This window comes from Anser cygnoides, chromosome 28 (assembly GCF_040182565.1).
Source record: "Anser cygnoides isolate HZ-2024a breed goose chromosome 28, Taihu_goose_T2T_genome, whole genome shotgun sequence".
Taxonomy (NCBI): Eukaryota; Metazoa; Chordata; class Aves; order Anseriformes; family Anatidae; genus Anser; species Anser cygnoides.
This window is the reverse complement of record NC_089900.1, coordinates 528,465-544,368: the sequence shown is the minus strand read 5'-3', so window position 1 is coordinate 544,368 and position 15,904 is coordinate 528,465. Positions and strand designations below refer to the sequence as shown.

Sequence of the window (15,904 nt, the reverse complement as noted above, 5' to 3'; positions counted from 1 at the left end):
ACGGACCAGGAGGCAGGGAGAGGCGTCGGGTGCCTTTAATTGGCCGCAGAGGTAATTAGGGGGGTAATTATGCTAATGAGGGGGCGGGGCAGGGGGGATGATGAGCGGGGCGGGGCAAAACCTGGAGGCGGAGCCTGGGAGCGGGTGGGAGGAGCCAAAGCCCGGCCTGGATCGCGGCGGGGCACGGATCAGGACTTGGAGCTGGGGGAGAGAAGGAAAACCCGGCCTGGATCGGAGCCCGGAGCCTGGATGGACCCGGACCCGGCCCGGATCCAGATTGGGATCCGAATTGGGGCCCAAAACCCGGCCTGGATCTGGCTCAGGATCTGGATTGGGGCACAAAATCCGGCCTGGATTACAGCCAGGATCTGGACTGGAGCCAGAACCCGGCTTGGATCTGGCCCAGGATCTGGATTGGGGCCGAAAATCTGGTCTGGATTGCAGCCAGGATTAGGATTGGAGCCAGAACCCGGCCTGGATCGGAGCCAGGATTTGGATTGGGGCCCAAAACCCGGCCTGGATCTGGCTCAGCATCTGGATTGGGGCACAAAATCCGGCCTGGATCACAGCCAGGATCTGGATTGGAGCCAGAACCCGGCCTGGATCTTGCCAGGATCTGGATTGGGGCCCAAAACCCGGCCTGGATTGCTGCCAGGATGCAGATTGGGGCTGAAAATCTGGTCTGGATTGCAGCCAGGATCCGGATCGGAGCCAAAACCCGGCCTGGATCGCAGCCAGAATCTGGATTGGGGATGGGGCCGAAAATCTGGTCTGGATCACAGCCAGTATCCGGATCGGAGCCAAAACCCGGCCTGGATCGCAGCCAGGATCAGGGTTGGAGCCAAAGCATGGCCTGGATCACAGCCAGGATCCAGGTCAGAGCCAAAACCTGGCCTGGATTACCCTTGGGATCAGGGTCAGAGCCAAAACCTGACCTGGATAACCCTCAGGATCAGGGTCAGAGCCAAAACCCGGCCTGGATTACCGTTGGGATTGGGGTTAGAGCCAAAACCCGGCCTGAATGACCCTCAGGGTCAGGTCAGTGGTAAAATCCGGCCCGGACTACCTTTGGGATCGGGGTCAGAGCCAAAACCCGGCCCGGATTACCCCCGGGATCAAGAGTCAGAACCAAAACCCGGCCCGGATCCCCCTGGGGCTCCCCCCCAGCACCCAAACCCGCCTCCAAACCTCCCTCCGCCCTTTGATCCGAGCCCAACCCCGACCCCAATCTCCCTCGGGACCCCCCCCACCCCCATAACCCACCCCGTAGGGACCCCCCATATCCCCAGCCCCCCCCCAAGACCCCCCCGAGGCCACTCACCCCCCATCCAGCTGCCGAATCCAGCTCACGGTGCGTCCCCTCGCCTGCTCCCAGCTGTAGAGGGGCCGGTAGCCGAAACGGCGCTGAGCCTTGTCGGTAGCCACGGTGAAGGGGGTGCTAGCCACGGCCAGGGTGTAGGGGTTGAGCAGCGGGGCGTAGGGGCACAGGGGCTTCAGCACCGCCCTCAGCAGCGCGTTGAGGTGGGCCAGGACGAGGAGGAGGCCCCGGGGGGCTCGGGGACCCCCGAAACGGAGCCCGGCGGGGCCGAGGAGGAGCATGTTGAAGTCCTCGTAGGCGGCGTAGGGCGACGAGTCGTAGCAGAAGAAGACTTCGCCCCCCACGGCCGCCGGGCGCTGGCGGGCGGCGCGGGCGGCCAGGACGTGCATCCAGGCGACGTTGCCTGCGGGGAAATAAGGGGGGGGGTTACGGGGTAAGTTACGGGGCGGGGAGGGGGTTTGGGGGGAAATAAGGGGGGTTATGGGGTAAGTTACGGGGTGGGGAGGTGTTTTTGGGGGAAATAAGGGGGGTTATGGGGTGGGGAGGTGGGTTTGGGGGGAAATAAGGGGGGTTATGGGGCAGGGGGGTGGTTTTTGGAGGAAATAAGGGGGGTTATGGGGTGGGGAGGTGGGTTTGGGGGGAAATAAGGGGGGTTATGGGGTGGGGAGATGGGTTTGGGGGGAAATAAGGGGGGTTATGGGGTGGGGAGGTGGGTTTGGGGGGAAATAAGGGGGGTTATGGGGCAGGGGGGTGGTTTTTGGAGGAAATAAGGGGGGTTATGGGGTGGGGAGGTGGGTTTGGGGGGAAATAAGGGGGGTTATGGGGTGGGGAAGGGGGATTTGGGGGGAAATAAGGGGGGTTATGGGGTAAGTTACGGGGTGGGGAGGTGTTTTGGGGGGAAATAAGGGGGGTTATGGGGTGGGGAGGTGGGTTTGGGGGGAAATAAGGGGGGTTATGGGGTGGGGAGGTGGGTTTGGGGGGAAATAAGGGGGGTTATGGGGTGGGGAGGTGGGTTTGGGGGGAAATAAGGGGGGTTATGGGGCAGGGGGGTGGCTTTTGGGGGAAATAAGGGGGGTTACGGGGTAAGTTACGGGGTGGGGAGGTGTTTTTGGGGGAAATAAGGGGGGTTATGGGGTGGGGAGGTGGGTTTGGGGGGAAATAAGGGGGGTTATGGGGCAGGGGGGTGGTTTGGGGGGAAATAAGGGGGGTTATGGGGTGGGGAGGTGGGGTGGGGAGGGGGGTTATGGGGAAAAAAGGGGGGTTTGGGGTTAAGGGGTGGGGAGATAAGGGGGTTATGGGGCAGGGAAAGGGGGGGTTATGGGGCGGGGAGGTTTGGGGCCGCTATGGGGCTGCTGGGGGACATCTGTGGGGCTGCTATGGGGCTGTTATGGGGCCGCTGTGGGCAGCTGTGGGGCCATTATAGGGTCGCTATGGGGCCCTTATAGGGCCGCTATGGGGCCATTATAGGGTCGCTACGGGGCCATTATAGGGTCACTATGGAGCCATTATAGGGTCGCTATGGGGCAGCTACGGGGCCATTATAGGGTCGCTATGGGGCAGCTACGGGGCCGCTATGGGGCCATTATAGGACCATTAATAGGGCCGCTATGGGGCCCTTATAGGGCTGCTATGGGGCAGCTACGGGGCCATTATAGGGTCACTATGGGGCCGCTACAGGGCCATTATAGGGCCATTATAGGGTCGCTATGGGGCCCTTATAGGGTCGCTATGGGGCTGCTATGGGGCCATTATAGGGCTGCTATGGGGCCATTATAGGGTCGCTATGGGGCCATTATAGGGGCGCTATGGGGCTGCTATGGGGCCATTATAGGGCTGCTATGGGGCCATTATAGGGGCGCTATGGGGCTGCTATGGGGCCATTATAGGGTCACTATGGGGCCATTATAGGGGCGCTATGGGGTTGCTATGGGGCCATTATAGGGTCGCTATGGGGCCCTTATAGGGCCGCTATGGGGCCGCTATGGGGTCGCTACGGGGCAGCACCCACCGGCGTAGACGCGGCCGTGCTCGGCGTGGGAGGGGAGGGTGCGGGGCAGCCACCCCCCGCCGCCCGCCCCCGCCGGTAGAACTGGGCCATCAGCGGGTGCCGCTCGCCGTAGATCCCCGTGGGGCGCAGCGCCACCGTCACCAGGCGGCCCCCCCCCGCCACCTGCGGCACGATTTGGGGGGGGGTGGGTGACCCCCCCCCAACGAAGCCCCCCAAGGTTTGGGGCACAAAGACCCTCCCCACGGCCCCCAAATCCCCCCCCCATCCCTCCCCCACGGCTCCCCCAATCCCCCCCCCCCCCCCATATCCCCCCAAACCGCCCTGTCCGCCCCCCACATATCCCCCCCCAAACCGCCCTGTCCCCCATCCCCCCCCCACCAAAAAGACCCTCAGGGTCCCCCCCAAACCCCCCCAGGACCCCCATAACCCCCCCAAGCCCCCCCCATCCACCCCAAAAGGACCCTCATGGGCCCCCCAACCCCCCCCATTTCCCCCCACACCCCCCCATTTCCCCCCAAATCCCCCCCCCCGTCCCCCCAACCCCCCCCCCAGGCCCCCCAACCCCCCCAGGTCCCCCCCCCCCCAACCCCCTCCCCCATGACCCCAATTCCCCCCATAACCCCCCCAGGTCCCCCCGAAACCCCTCATATCCCCCCCCCAACCCCCCCCCCCCAGGACCCCCAAAACCCACCCCCGGACCCCCCAAACCCCCCATTTCTCCCCCGTATGCCCCCAAACCCCCCTTGTATCCCCCCAAACCCCCCAAAACCACCCCATACCCCCCCCAAAAGACCCTCACGGTCCCCCCAACCCCCCCAGGACCCCCAGAACCCCCCCAGGACCCCCTTGTACCCCCATAACCCCCTCCCCATGACCCCAAATCCCCCTATATCCCCCCAAATCCCCCATATCCCCCCAAAACCACCCCATACCCCCCCCAAAAGACCCTCACGGTCCTCCCCAACCCCCCCAGGACCCCCATAACCCCCCAAGCCCCCCACATCCACCCCAAAAGGACCCTCATGGGCCCCCCGAACCCCCCCATTTCCCCCCAAATCCCCCCCCCGGCCCCCCAAATCCCCCCCAGGTCCCCCCCGAACCCTCCTCCCCATGACCCCAATTCCCCCCATAACCCCCCAGGTCCCCCCGAAACCCCTCATATCCCCCCCAACCCCCCCCCCAGGACCCCCCCAAACCCCCCATTTCTCCCCCGTATGCCCCCAAACCCCCCTTGTATCCCCCCCAAACCCCGCCAAAACCACCCCATACCCCCCCCAAAAGACCCTCACGGTTCCCCCAACCCCCCCAGGACCCCCCATAACCCCCCAGGACCCCCCTTGCGCCCCCATAACCCCCTCCCCATGACCCCAAATCCCCCTATATCCCCCCAAATCCCCCCATATCCCCCCAAAACCACCCCATACCCCCCCCAAAGACCCTCACGGTCCTCCCCAACCCCCCAGGACCCCCATAACCCCCCAAGCCCCCCACATCCACCCCAAAAGGACCCTCATGGGCCCCCCAAACCCCATCATTTTCCCCTAAACCCCCCCCATTTCCCCCCAAATCCCCCCAGGTCCCCCCCAACCCCCTCCCCATGACCCCAATTCCCCCCATAACCCCCCAGGTCCTCCCGAAACCCCTCAGATCCCCCCCAACCCCCCCCAGGACCCCCCAAACCCCCCCAGGACCCCCCAAACCCCCATTTCTCCCCCCACATGCCCCCCAGGTCCCCCAAACCCCCATCGTATCCCCCCAAACCACCCCACGCCCCCCCAAAAGACCCTCAAGGTCCCCCCAACCCCCCCCAGGACCCCCATAACCCCCCAGGACCCCAAAACCCCCCCAAAAAGCCCCTCACGGGGGTCCCGTTGGCCTCGAGGACGAGGCGCTCGGCCTGCGCCTTGCTGAGCGGGTAGGGCTCCGTGTGCCGCACCGGGTACGGCGACTCCTCGTCCCCCCTGAGGGGGGGGGGGGGGGGACAATTTTGGGGTCAATCCCCTGAAATTAGGGGGTTCGGGGACCCCCAAAATGGGGGGGGGGAAGGGGGTCGTACCGGATGAAGGGGTCCCCGCGGGTGTTGGGCCCCACCACCTCCATGCTGCTGGTGTAGACGAGGCAGCGCACGCCCCGCGCCCGGCACGCCGCGATCACGTTCTTGGTCCCTGGGAATTAATTGGGTTAATTGATTAATTAATTAATTAATTTGTTTGGGGTGGGGGGTGTCCCCCACAAGGTGGGGACCCCCAGCAAGGGACCCCCGCAACAGGGGGGGGAGCGGGAAGCGTCCCCTTGCTCAGCCCCGAATGACAAGAGGCTCCTGTTAATAGGGCGCCCCCAAATCCCCCCGTTTTGCCCCCAAACCCCCCCGTTTCCACCCCCGGATCCCCCATTTCCGTCCCCAGACACCCCATTTCCCCCCAATCCGCCCCCAAAACCCCCCATATTCCCCCATTTCCCCCCCCCATATCCCCCAAATCCTCCCATAATCCCCCCATTTCTCCCCCCAAATCCCCCACAGCCCCCCAATTTCCCCTCAAATCCCCCCAAATCCCCCATAGCCCCCCAAAATCCCCCATAGCCCCCCCAATTTCCCCCCATAGCCCCCCCAAATCCCCCATTTCAGACCCCAAACCCCCCCATATCCCCCCAATTTCCCCCATATCCCCCCAAACCCCCATATCCCCCCCATATCCCCCCAAAACCCCCCATATTCCCCCCAATTTCCCCCCACTGCCCCCCCAAATCCCCCCAAATCCCCCATTTCAGACCCCAAACCCCCCCATATCCCCCCAATTTCCCCCTATATCCCCCCCAAAACCCCATATTCCCCCCAATTTCCCCCCACAGCCCCCCCATATCCCCCATTTCAGACCCCAAACCCCCATATCCCCCCCATATCCCCCCAACCCCCCCCAATTTCACCCCACAGTGCCCCCATATCCCCCCCAAAACCCCCATTTCTGACCCCAAATCTCCCCCAAACCCCCCCAAATCCCCCATTTCAGACCCCAAGCCCCCCCAAACCCCCCAATTTCCCCCATATCCCCCCCAAACCCCCCATATTCCCCCCCATTTCCCCCCACAGCCCCCCCATATCCCCCCCCACATCCCCCATTTCAGACCCCAAACCCCCCCATAGCCCCCCAAATCCCCCCCATAGCCCCCCAATTTCCTCTCAAATCTCCCATATCCCCCTAAATCCCCCATTTCAGACCCAAACCCCCCATATCCCCCCCAAATCCTCCATATCCCCCAATTTCCCCCCATAGCCCCCCCAAAGCCCCCACAGCCCCCCCAAATCCCCCATTTCAGACCCCAAATCCCCCCAACCCCCCCATATCCCCCCCAATTTCCCCCCACAGCCCCCCCATATCCCCCTAAACCCCCCATTTCAGACCCCAAACCCACCCAAACCCCCCCATATCCCCCAAATCCCCCCATATCCCCTCCAATTTTCCCCCAAATCCCCCATATCCCCCCCAAATCCCCCCATATCCCCTCCAATTTTCCCCCAACTCCCCCATATCCCCCCCAAATCCCCCATTTCAGCCCCCAAACCCCCCATTGCCCCCCCAAATCCCCCATATCCCCCCCAATTTCCCCCCACAGCCCCCCCATATCCCCCCCCAAATCCCCCATTTCAGACCCCAAAACCCTCCCATAGCCCCCAAATCCTCCATAGCCCCAATTTCCCCTCAAATCCCCCATATCCCCCCCCAAATCCCCCATTTCAGACCCCAACCCCCCCCAAACCCCCCATATCCCCCCAAATCCCCCCATAGCCCCCCCAAATCCCCCATTTCAGACTCCAAACCCCCATATCCCCCCCAATTTCCCCCCACAGCCCCCCCATATCCCCCCCCAAATCCCCCATTTCAGACCCCAAAACCCTCCCATAGCCCCCCCAAATCCTCCATAGCCCCAATTTCCCCTCAAATCCCCCATATCCCCCCCAAATCCCCCATTTCAGACCCCAACCCCCCCCGAACCCCCCCCAAACCCTCACCCTGCACGTTGACCCGGGCGATGGCCTCGGGGCGGCGCGCCCCCAGACGTCGACGAGGGAGGCGGCGTGCAGCACCGCGTCCGCCCCCGCCAGCGCCCGCCCCACGGCCCCCGCGTCGCCCACGTCGCCCTGCAGCAGCCGCACCCGGGGATCTGCCGGCACCCCAAAAATAAGGGGGGGGGGGGGAAATGGGGGAGTCCCGAAGGTTGGGGACCCCAAGAACCCAGGTCCCAAAATACTGGGGTCCCAAAGAACCCAGGCCCCAAAATATTGGGGTCCCAAAATATTGGGGTCCCAAAATATTGGGGTCCCAAAGAACCCAGGCCCCAAAATATTGGGGTCCCAAAATATTGGGGTCCCAAAATATTGGGGTCCCAAAGAACCCAGGCCCCAAAATATTGGGGTCCCAAAATATTGGGGTCCCAAAATATTGGGGTCCCAAAGAACCCAGGTCCCAAACTATTGGGGTCCCAAACTATTGGGGTCCCAAACTATTGGGGTCCCAAAGAACCCAGGTCCCAAAATATTGGGGTCCCAAAATACTGGGGTCCCAAATGATTGGGGTCCCAAAGGATTGGGGTCACAGAACCTGGATCCCCAAGGAATGGGGTCGCAAAGTATTGGGGTCACAAAGGATTGGGGTCCCCAACAACTGGATCCCAAAGATTAGGCTCCCCAAAGATTGGGGTCCCCATGAACCCAGGTCCCCAAATATTGGGGTCGCAAAGAACCCAGGCCCCAAAATATTGGGGTCCCAAAATATTGGGGTCGCAAAGAACCCAGGTCCCAAACTATTGGGGTCCCAAACTATTGGGGTCCCAAAGAACCCAGGTCCCAAAATATTGGGGTCCCAAACTACTGGGGTCCCAAACTATTGGGGTCCCAAACTATTGGGGTCACAGAACCTGGATCCCCAAGGAATGGGGTCGCAAAGTATTGGGGTCGCAAAGTCTTGGGGTCCCCAACACCTGGATCCCCAAGGAATGGGGTCCCCAAAGATTGGGGTCCCCAACACCTGAGTCCCAAAGATTGGGGTCCCCAAAGACTGGGATCCCCAAGAACCCAGGTCCCAAAATATTGGGGTCACCAAGTGTTGGGGTCCCCAAGAACCCGGGTCTCAAACTATTGGGGTCCCAAAATATTGGGGTCGCAAAGAACCCAGGCCCCAAAATATTGGGGTCCCAAACTATTGGGGTCCCAAAGAACCCAGGCCCCAAAATATTGGGGTCCAAAATATTGGGGTCCCAAAATATTGGGGTCGCAAAGAACCCAGGCCCCAAAATATTGGGGTCCCAAAGTATTGGGGTCACAAAGGATTGGGGTCCCCAACACCTGGATCCCAAAGATTGGGGTCCCCAAAGACTGGGATCCCCAAGAACCCAGGTCCCAAAATATTGGGGTCACCAATTATTGGGGTCCCCAAGAACCCAGGTCCCAAAGTATTGGGGTGCCCAGCACCTGGATCCCAAGCAATGGGGTCCCCAAAGATTGGGGTCCCCAAAGATTGGGGTCCCCAATATATTGGGGTCACAGAACCTGGATCCCCAAGGAATGGGATCCCCAAAGATTGGGGTCCCCAACACCTGAATCCCAAAGATTGGGGTCCCCAAAGATTGGGGTCCCCATGAACCCAGGTCCCAAAATATTGGGGTCCCAAAGGATCGGGGTCCCCAAAAACCCAGGTCCCAAAATATTGGGGTCACCAAGTATTGGGGGGTCCCCAAGTATTGGGGTCACCAAGAACCCGGGTCCCAAGGTATTGGGGTCCCAAAGTATTGGGGTCCCCAAAGATTGGGGTTCCCAAGAACCCAGGTCCCTAAGTATTGGGGTCCCCAAGTATTGGGGTCACCAGCACCTGGATCCCCAAGGAATGGGGTCCCCAAATATTGGGGTCACAAAGTATTGGGGTCACAAAGTATTGGGGTCGCCTATAACTAAGTTCTTTAGGTTATGGGGTGAGAATTTGGGGTTCACCCCAAAATAGGGGTTCTTACGGGGTCAGAGCAGGGGTCCCCCCCAAAATTACGACCCTATAAGTTGTAGGGGGGACGTGGGGGTCCCCAAAAACGGGGATTTTTTAGGTTATAGGGGGAGAATTTGGGGTTTACCCCAAAATAGGGGGTTTTATAGGGTCGAAGCGGGGGTCCCCCCAAAATAAGGACCCTATAAGTTATAGGGGGGATGTGGGGGTCCCCAAAAATGGGGATTTTTATAGGGTCAAAGCACGGATCCCCCAAAATAACGACCCTATAAGTTGTAGGGGGAACGTTGGGGGCCCCCAAAATGGGGATTTTTTAGGTTTTAGGGTAAAAACTTGGGGTTCACCCCAAAATAGGGATCTTTTAGGATGTAGGGGTCCCCAAAATGGGGATTTTTATGGGGTCGAAGTGGGTTTCCCCCCAAATAACGGCCCTATAAGTTGTAGGGGTCCCCAAAATAGGGATTTTTTATTGGATAAAGGGGGAAAACTTGGGGTTCACCCCAAAATAGGGATTTTTATAGGGTCGAAGGGGGGTCCCCAAAAAATAAGGACCCTATAAGTTGCAGGGGGGTCCCCAAAATGGGAATTTTTATAGGGTCGAAGTGGGTTTCCCCCCAAATAACGGCCCTATAAGCTATAAGGGGCGACCCCAAGACTTCTAACGAGCTCCCGGGACCCCCGAGACCCCTAAAAAGGGGGGGGGAAGGTTTGGGGGACCCCAAAACCCACCGTGGGCGACGTCGGGGTCGATGTGGAGGTCGAAGACGCGCAGCTCGCGCAGCTCGGGCTCGTGCTCCAGCAGCACCCGCACGAGGTGGGAGCCCAGGAAGCCGCAGCCCCCCGTCACCACGAAGACCAGCCCCCCGGGGGGGCGCCTCGACCTGGGGGAGGGCAAAATTTGGGGGGTTGGGGGCGAAATTTGGGGGTTGGGGCGAAATTTGGGGGGTTGGGGCGAAATTTGGGGGGGTTTGGGGGCGATTGGGGGCACCCTGAGGGGAAGGGGGAGGGGGTTTGGGGGGTTTGGGGGGTAAAATGAGAAAAATTGGGGGGGTTGGGGCAAAATCGGGGGGTGGGGGCAAAATTTGGGGGGTTCGGGGGAAATTTGGGGGGTTTGGGGGAAATTTGGGGGGGTTTGGGGCACCCCGAGGGGAATGGGAGGGGGTTTGGGGGGGGTTTGGGGGGATTCAGGGGGATCTGGGGGAGGTTTGGGGGGGAAATGAGAAAAATTGGGGGGGTTGGGGCAAAATTGGGTGGGTGGGGGCAAAATTTGGGGGGGTTTGGGGCACCCCGAAGTGAATGGGAGGGGGTTTGGGGGGATTGGGGGGATTTGGGGGCACTGGGGGGCAGAATGAGAAAAGTTGGGGGGGTTGGGGCAAAACTGGGGGGGTGGGGGCAAATTTGGGGGGTGGGGGCAGAATTTGGGGGTTGGGGGCGATTGGGGGCACCCTGAGGGGAAGGGGAGGGGGTTTGGGGGGGATTGGGGGGTAAAATGAGAAAAACTGGGGGGGTTGGGGCAAAATCGGGGGGGTGGGGGTAAAATTTGGGGGGGTGGGGGCAAAATTTGGGGGGTTTGGGGCACCCTGACGGGGAATGGGAGCGGATCTGGGGGATTCAGGGGGATTTGGGGGGTTTTGGGGGTAAAATGAGAAAAATTGGGGGGGTTGGGGCAAAATTTGGGAGGTTGGGGCAAAATTGGGGGGGTGAGGTGTAAAATTTGGGGGTTCAGGGAAAATTGGGGGGTTGGGGGCAAAATTTGGGGGGTTTGGGGGCGATTGGAGGCACCCTGAGGGGAAGGGGAGGGGGTTTGGGGGGATTCAGGGGGGGATTTGGGGGCATTGGGGGGTAAAAAGAGAAAAATTGGGGGGGTTGGGGCAAAATCGGGGGTTGGGGGCAAAATTTGGGGGGGTTCAGGGGGGGAAATTTGGGGGGTTTGGGGGAAAATTGGGGGGGGGGTTGAGGGGCGATTGGGGGCACCCTGAGGGGAAGGGGAGGGGGTTTGGGGGGATTGGGGGTAAAATGAGAAAAATTGGGGGGGTTGGGGCAAAATTTGGGGGTGTGGGGGCAAAATTTGGGGGGTTTGGAGGAAATTTGGGGGGTTTGGAGGAAATTTGGGGGGTTTGGGGCACCCCGAGGGGAATGGGAGGGGGTTTGGGGGGGGTTTGGGGGGATTCAGGGGGATCTGGGGGAGGTTTGGGGGGGAAAATGAGAAAAATTGGGGGGGTTGGGGCAAAATCGGGGGGTGGGGGCAAAATTGGGGGGTGGGGTGAAAATTTGGGGGGTTCAGGGAAAATTGGGGGGGTTGGGGCAAAATCGGGGGGTGGGGGCAAATTTGGGGGGGGTGGGGGCAGAATTTGGGGGGTTGGGGGGCGATTGGGGGCACCCTGAGGGGAAGGGGAGGGGGTTTGGGGGGATTGGGGGGTAAAATGAGAAAAATTGGGGGGGTTGGGGCAAAATTGGGGGGGTGGGGGTAAAATTGGGGGGTGGGGGAAAATTTGGGGGTTTGGGGCACCCTGACAGGAATGGGAGCGGGTCTGGGGGGATTCAGGGGGATTTGGGGGCATTGGGGGGTTTGGGGGTAAAATGAGAAAAATTGGGGGGGTTGGGGCAAAATTTGTGGGGTTTGGGGGAAATTTAGGGGGTTTGGGGCACCCCGTGGGGAATGGGAGGGGGTTTGGGGGGGTTCGGGGGGGGATTCAGGGGGATTTGGGGGCGTTGGGGGGGTTCGGGGGGTAAAATGAGAAAAATTGGGGGGGTTGGGGCAAAATTTGGGGAGTTGGGGGAAACTTTGGGGGGTTGGGGGAAACTTTGGGGGGTTTGGGGCACCCTGAGGGGAAGGGGAAGGGTTTGAGGGGGACTGGGGGGGGGGGGGCGTTGAGGGGGATTTGGGGGAAATTCGGAGGAATTCGGGGTTTGGGGGAGGATTTGGGACAGATTGGGGCTAATTTGGGGCGTCCCAACCCCACCCCCCCCCCCGAAGGACCAAACCGGGGGGGGGGGCCAGAACCCCGGCGGACCAAAGGGGGGTCCCTCCCCCCTTCCCCTCCCCCCCCCCTCCCCGTCCATACCTGGGGGTCGCCGTTTTCGGGGGGCGCCTCCATGGCCCCGGGGCTGCCGGGGGGCGGCGGGGGGGGGACAGAAAACCTCGGCCGGGCCCCGCGGGCTCCGCCCCGGGGAGGAGGAACCGGGGGCAGCCGCAGGCCAAGGCCGGTGGGGGGGGGGCGGGGAAGGGAAGGAAGCGGCCGCCGCCTCCCCCCCCCCCCAAACCGGGGCCTCGCCCTACGCAAGGCCGAGGCTTTGCGGCCTACACGGAGCCGGCCCTAATCCGGGCCCCCCCCCCTTAATCCAACGCCCCCTCCCTTAATCTGGGAACCCCCCCCGTTTAATCCGGGGGCCCCCCCGTAATTAAGAAACCCCCTTAATTAGGGGAGCCCCCTTAATTAGCCGCCCCCCCCCCCCAATTGGGGGGTCGCGGCCTAGCCCGCGGCCTAGCGCGGCCTGCGGAGCCTGCGGTCGCCATGGCAACGGGCTGACCTTGCCCCCCGCCCCTCTCGGCGCCTGATTGGCTCTCCCTCCCTCCCGAGACACGCCCCCTTGCGTGACCACGCCCCCTCCCCCTGCCCACCGCTGATTGGTTCCCGCAGAGGCCACGCCCCCTCCTGAAGCCCCGCCCCCTGCTCCCCCTCCCCCGGGGGAGCCCTGGGGGCCTCCGAGCCCCCCCCGGCCTCTGGGGACCCCCCAAAATTAATGGGACCCCCCCATAAATTGGGGACCCCCCCAAATAATTGGGACCCCCCCCAAATTATTGGGGACCCCCCAAAAATAATGGGGACCCCTCCCTTAAATTATTGTGACCCCCTAAAATTATTGGGGCCCCCCTAAAATAATTGGGAACCCCTAAATTATTGGGGACCCCCAAATTACTGGGGACCCCCCCCCCCTAAATTATTGGGAATCCCCCTAAAATTATGCCCCCCCCCCGAATTATTGGGGACACCCCCATAAACCACTGGGAGCCCCCTAAAATTATTGGGGACCCTCTAAATTATTGGGACCCCCCTAAAATTATTGGGAACCCCCCCTCAAATTATTTGGACCCCCCAAATTATTGGGGACCCCCCAAAATTATTGGGACCCCCCAAATTATTGGACCCCCCCCAAAATTATTGGGGAACCCCCCAATATGTTGGGGACCCCCCAAATATTAAGGACCCCCCCCGGTATTGGAACACTCCCCCCAAAGACACCCCCATGGTGACCAGGACCCCCCAAACCCCTTCGGAGACCCCCCCAAGACATTGGGGACCCCCCCCAAGATAGTGGTGACCCCCCCAGATATTGGGGACCCCCCCCAAATATTAAGAACCCCTCCAGGACCCCCCGAGACCCTCCCCAGATATTGAGGACCCCCCAAGATACGGGTGACCCCCCAGACATTGGGGACCCCCCCAAATATTAAGGACCCCCCCAAATATTAATGACCCCCCAAGATATTGGGGACACCCCCCCAGATATTGGAATCCTCCCCCAGGACCCCCCCGAAACCCCCCCCAGATATTGAAGAACCCCCCCCCAAGATACTGGTGACCCCCCAGACATTGGGGACCCCCCCCCAAATATTAAGGACCCCCCCCAAGATATTGGGACCCCCCCCCCCCCCCCAAAAAAAAAACCAACTCGCCGCTCTCAAAGCTCCATGGCCACTTTATAAAAACGGGGGCCGGGGGGCGGCCCCGTATCAACATATGTACAGGGGCATTTACAGGGGGGGGGGGAGGCGGGGGGCGGGGGTATTTGTGCCCCCCACCCCCCCGGGGGGTATTTACAGAGCCGGGGGGGGGGCACACACACCCCGGGGGGGGGAGGGGGGTTAATGTACACGTATGTACAGCCGGACGCGCCCGGTGTTTCTACAAGAAACAGCCAACGAACGGCAAGTGCCTTCTCCGGGGAAAAGGGGGGGGGCCGCTGGGGGGGCATGGCCGCCGCGGGGGTGGCATGGCTGCCGTTGAGGTGGCATGGCCGCCAGGGGGTGGCGTGGTGGTGTCATGGCCGCCATCGAGGTGTCATGGCTGCTGGGGCGTCATGGCCGCCGGGGTGGTGTCATGGCTGCCATCAGGGTGTCATGGCCGCCGCCGAGGTGTCATGGCCGCCATCGAGGTGTCATGGCCGCCATCGAGGTGTCATGGCTGCTGGGGTATCATGGCTGCCAGGGGTGTCATGGCCGCCGCGGTCATTGCTGTGGTGTCACGGCCGCCAGGGTGTCATGGCCGCCGGGGTGGTGTCATGGCCGCCGTTGGGGTGTGGCCAGGGTGGTGTCATGGCTGCCAGGGTTATCGCCGTGGTGTCATGGCCGCCATCGCGGTGTCATGGCCGCCGGGGTGGCCAGGGTGGCGTAGTGTCATGGCCGCTGTCGGGGTGTCATGGCTGCTGCTGAGGTGTCATGGCCACCATCGGGGTGTCATGGCCGCTGTCGGGGTGTCATGGCTGCCGCTGAGGTGTCATGGCTGCCATTGGGGTGTCATGGCCGCCGGGTTGGTGTCATGGCCGCTGTTGGGGTGTGGCCACGGTGGTGTCATGGCCGCCATCGTCAGCACTGTGGTGTCATGGCTGCCGCCGGGGTGTCATGGCCGCCAGGGTGATGTCACAGCAGCCACAGCGACGTCATGGCTGGTGTGGCGGTGACATCATGGCGGTGACGTCACGGTGACGTCACGGCGAGGCCACGCCGACCCCGGTGACGCCGCGTCGATGTCCTGGTGGCGGCCTCGGGGGAACCTCGGTGACGTCACGTCAGCCGTGGTGACGTCACAGCGACCGCGATGACCTCACGCCAACTGCGGTGACCACCCGCCAACCACGATGATGACCGTGGTGACCACCACGATGACCTCACGCCAACCACGTTGACTTGAAGCCAACCGCGTTGACCTCTTGCCAACCACGGTGACAACCGTGGTGATCAACCACAATGTCCACACGCCAACCACGATGACCTCTTGCCAACCACGTTGACCTCTTGCCAACCACGGTGATGACCACGGTGACCACCACGATGTCCCCATGCCAACCACGATGACCTCATGCCAACCACGATGACTTGAAGCCAACCGCGTTGACCTCTTGCCAACCATGGTGATGACCACGGTGATCAACCACGATGTCCCCACGCCAACCACGATGTCCCCACACCAACCACGATGTCCCCATGCCAACCACGTTGACTTGAAGCCAACCGCGTTGACTTGAAGCCAACCGCGTTGACCTCACGCCAACCACATTGACCTCTCACCAACCATGGTGACCTCTTGCCAGCCACGTTGACCTCACGCCAACCATGGTGACAACCATGGTGACCTCACGCCAACCGCGTTGACTTGAAGCCAACCACGTTGACCTCTTGCCAACCATGGTGATGACCACGGTGATCAACCACGATGTCCCCACGCCAACCACGTTGACCTCTTGCCAACCACGTTGACCATCCACCAACCACGATGATGACCATGGTGACCACCATGATGACCTCGTGCCAACCACGATGACCTCACGCCAACCGCGTTGACTTGAAGCCAACCACGTTGACTTGAA

At 61.8% G+C, this 15,904-nt stretch overlaps 1 protein-coding gene across 1 annotated transcript; it reads right to left on the bottom strand.

Annotated features, from left to right (window-relative positions):
• Window positions 1–19: 19 nt before the first annotated feature.
• On the bottom strand, window positions 20–15,833 carry HSD3B7 (hydroxy-delta-5-steroid dehydrogenase, 3 beta- and steroid delta-isomerase 7). The gene is given in 10 exon segments (XM_066984237.1): window positions 20–201; window positions 1,322–1,721; window positions 3,327–3,380; window positions 3,383–3,488; window positions 5,188–5,287; window positions 5,383–5,491; window positions 7,336–7,368; window positions 7,371–7,487; window positions 10,046–10,197; window positions 15,676–15,833. Coding segments are annotated over 10 exon segments (1,242 nt in total). The 3' UTR covers window positions 20–188.
• Between the last annotated feature and the right edge of the window lie 71 nt (window positions 15,834–15,904).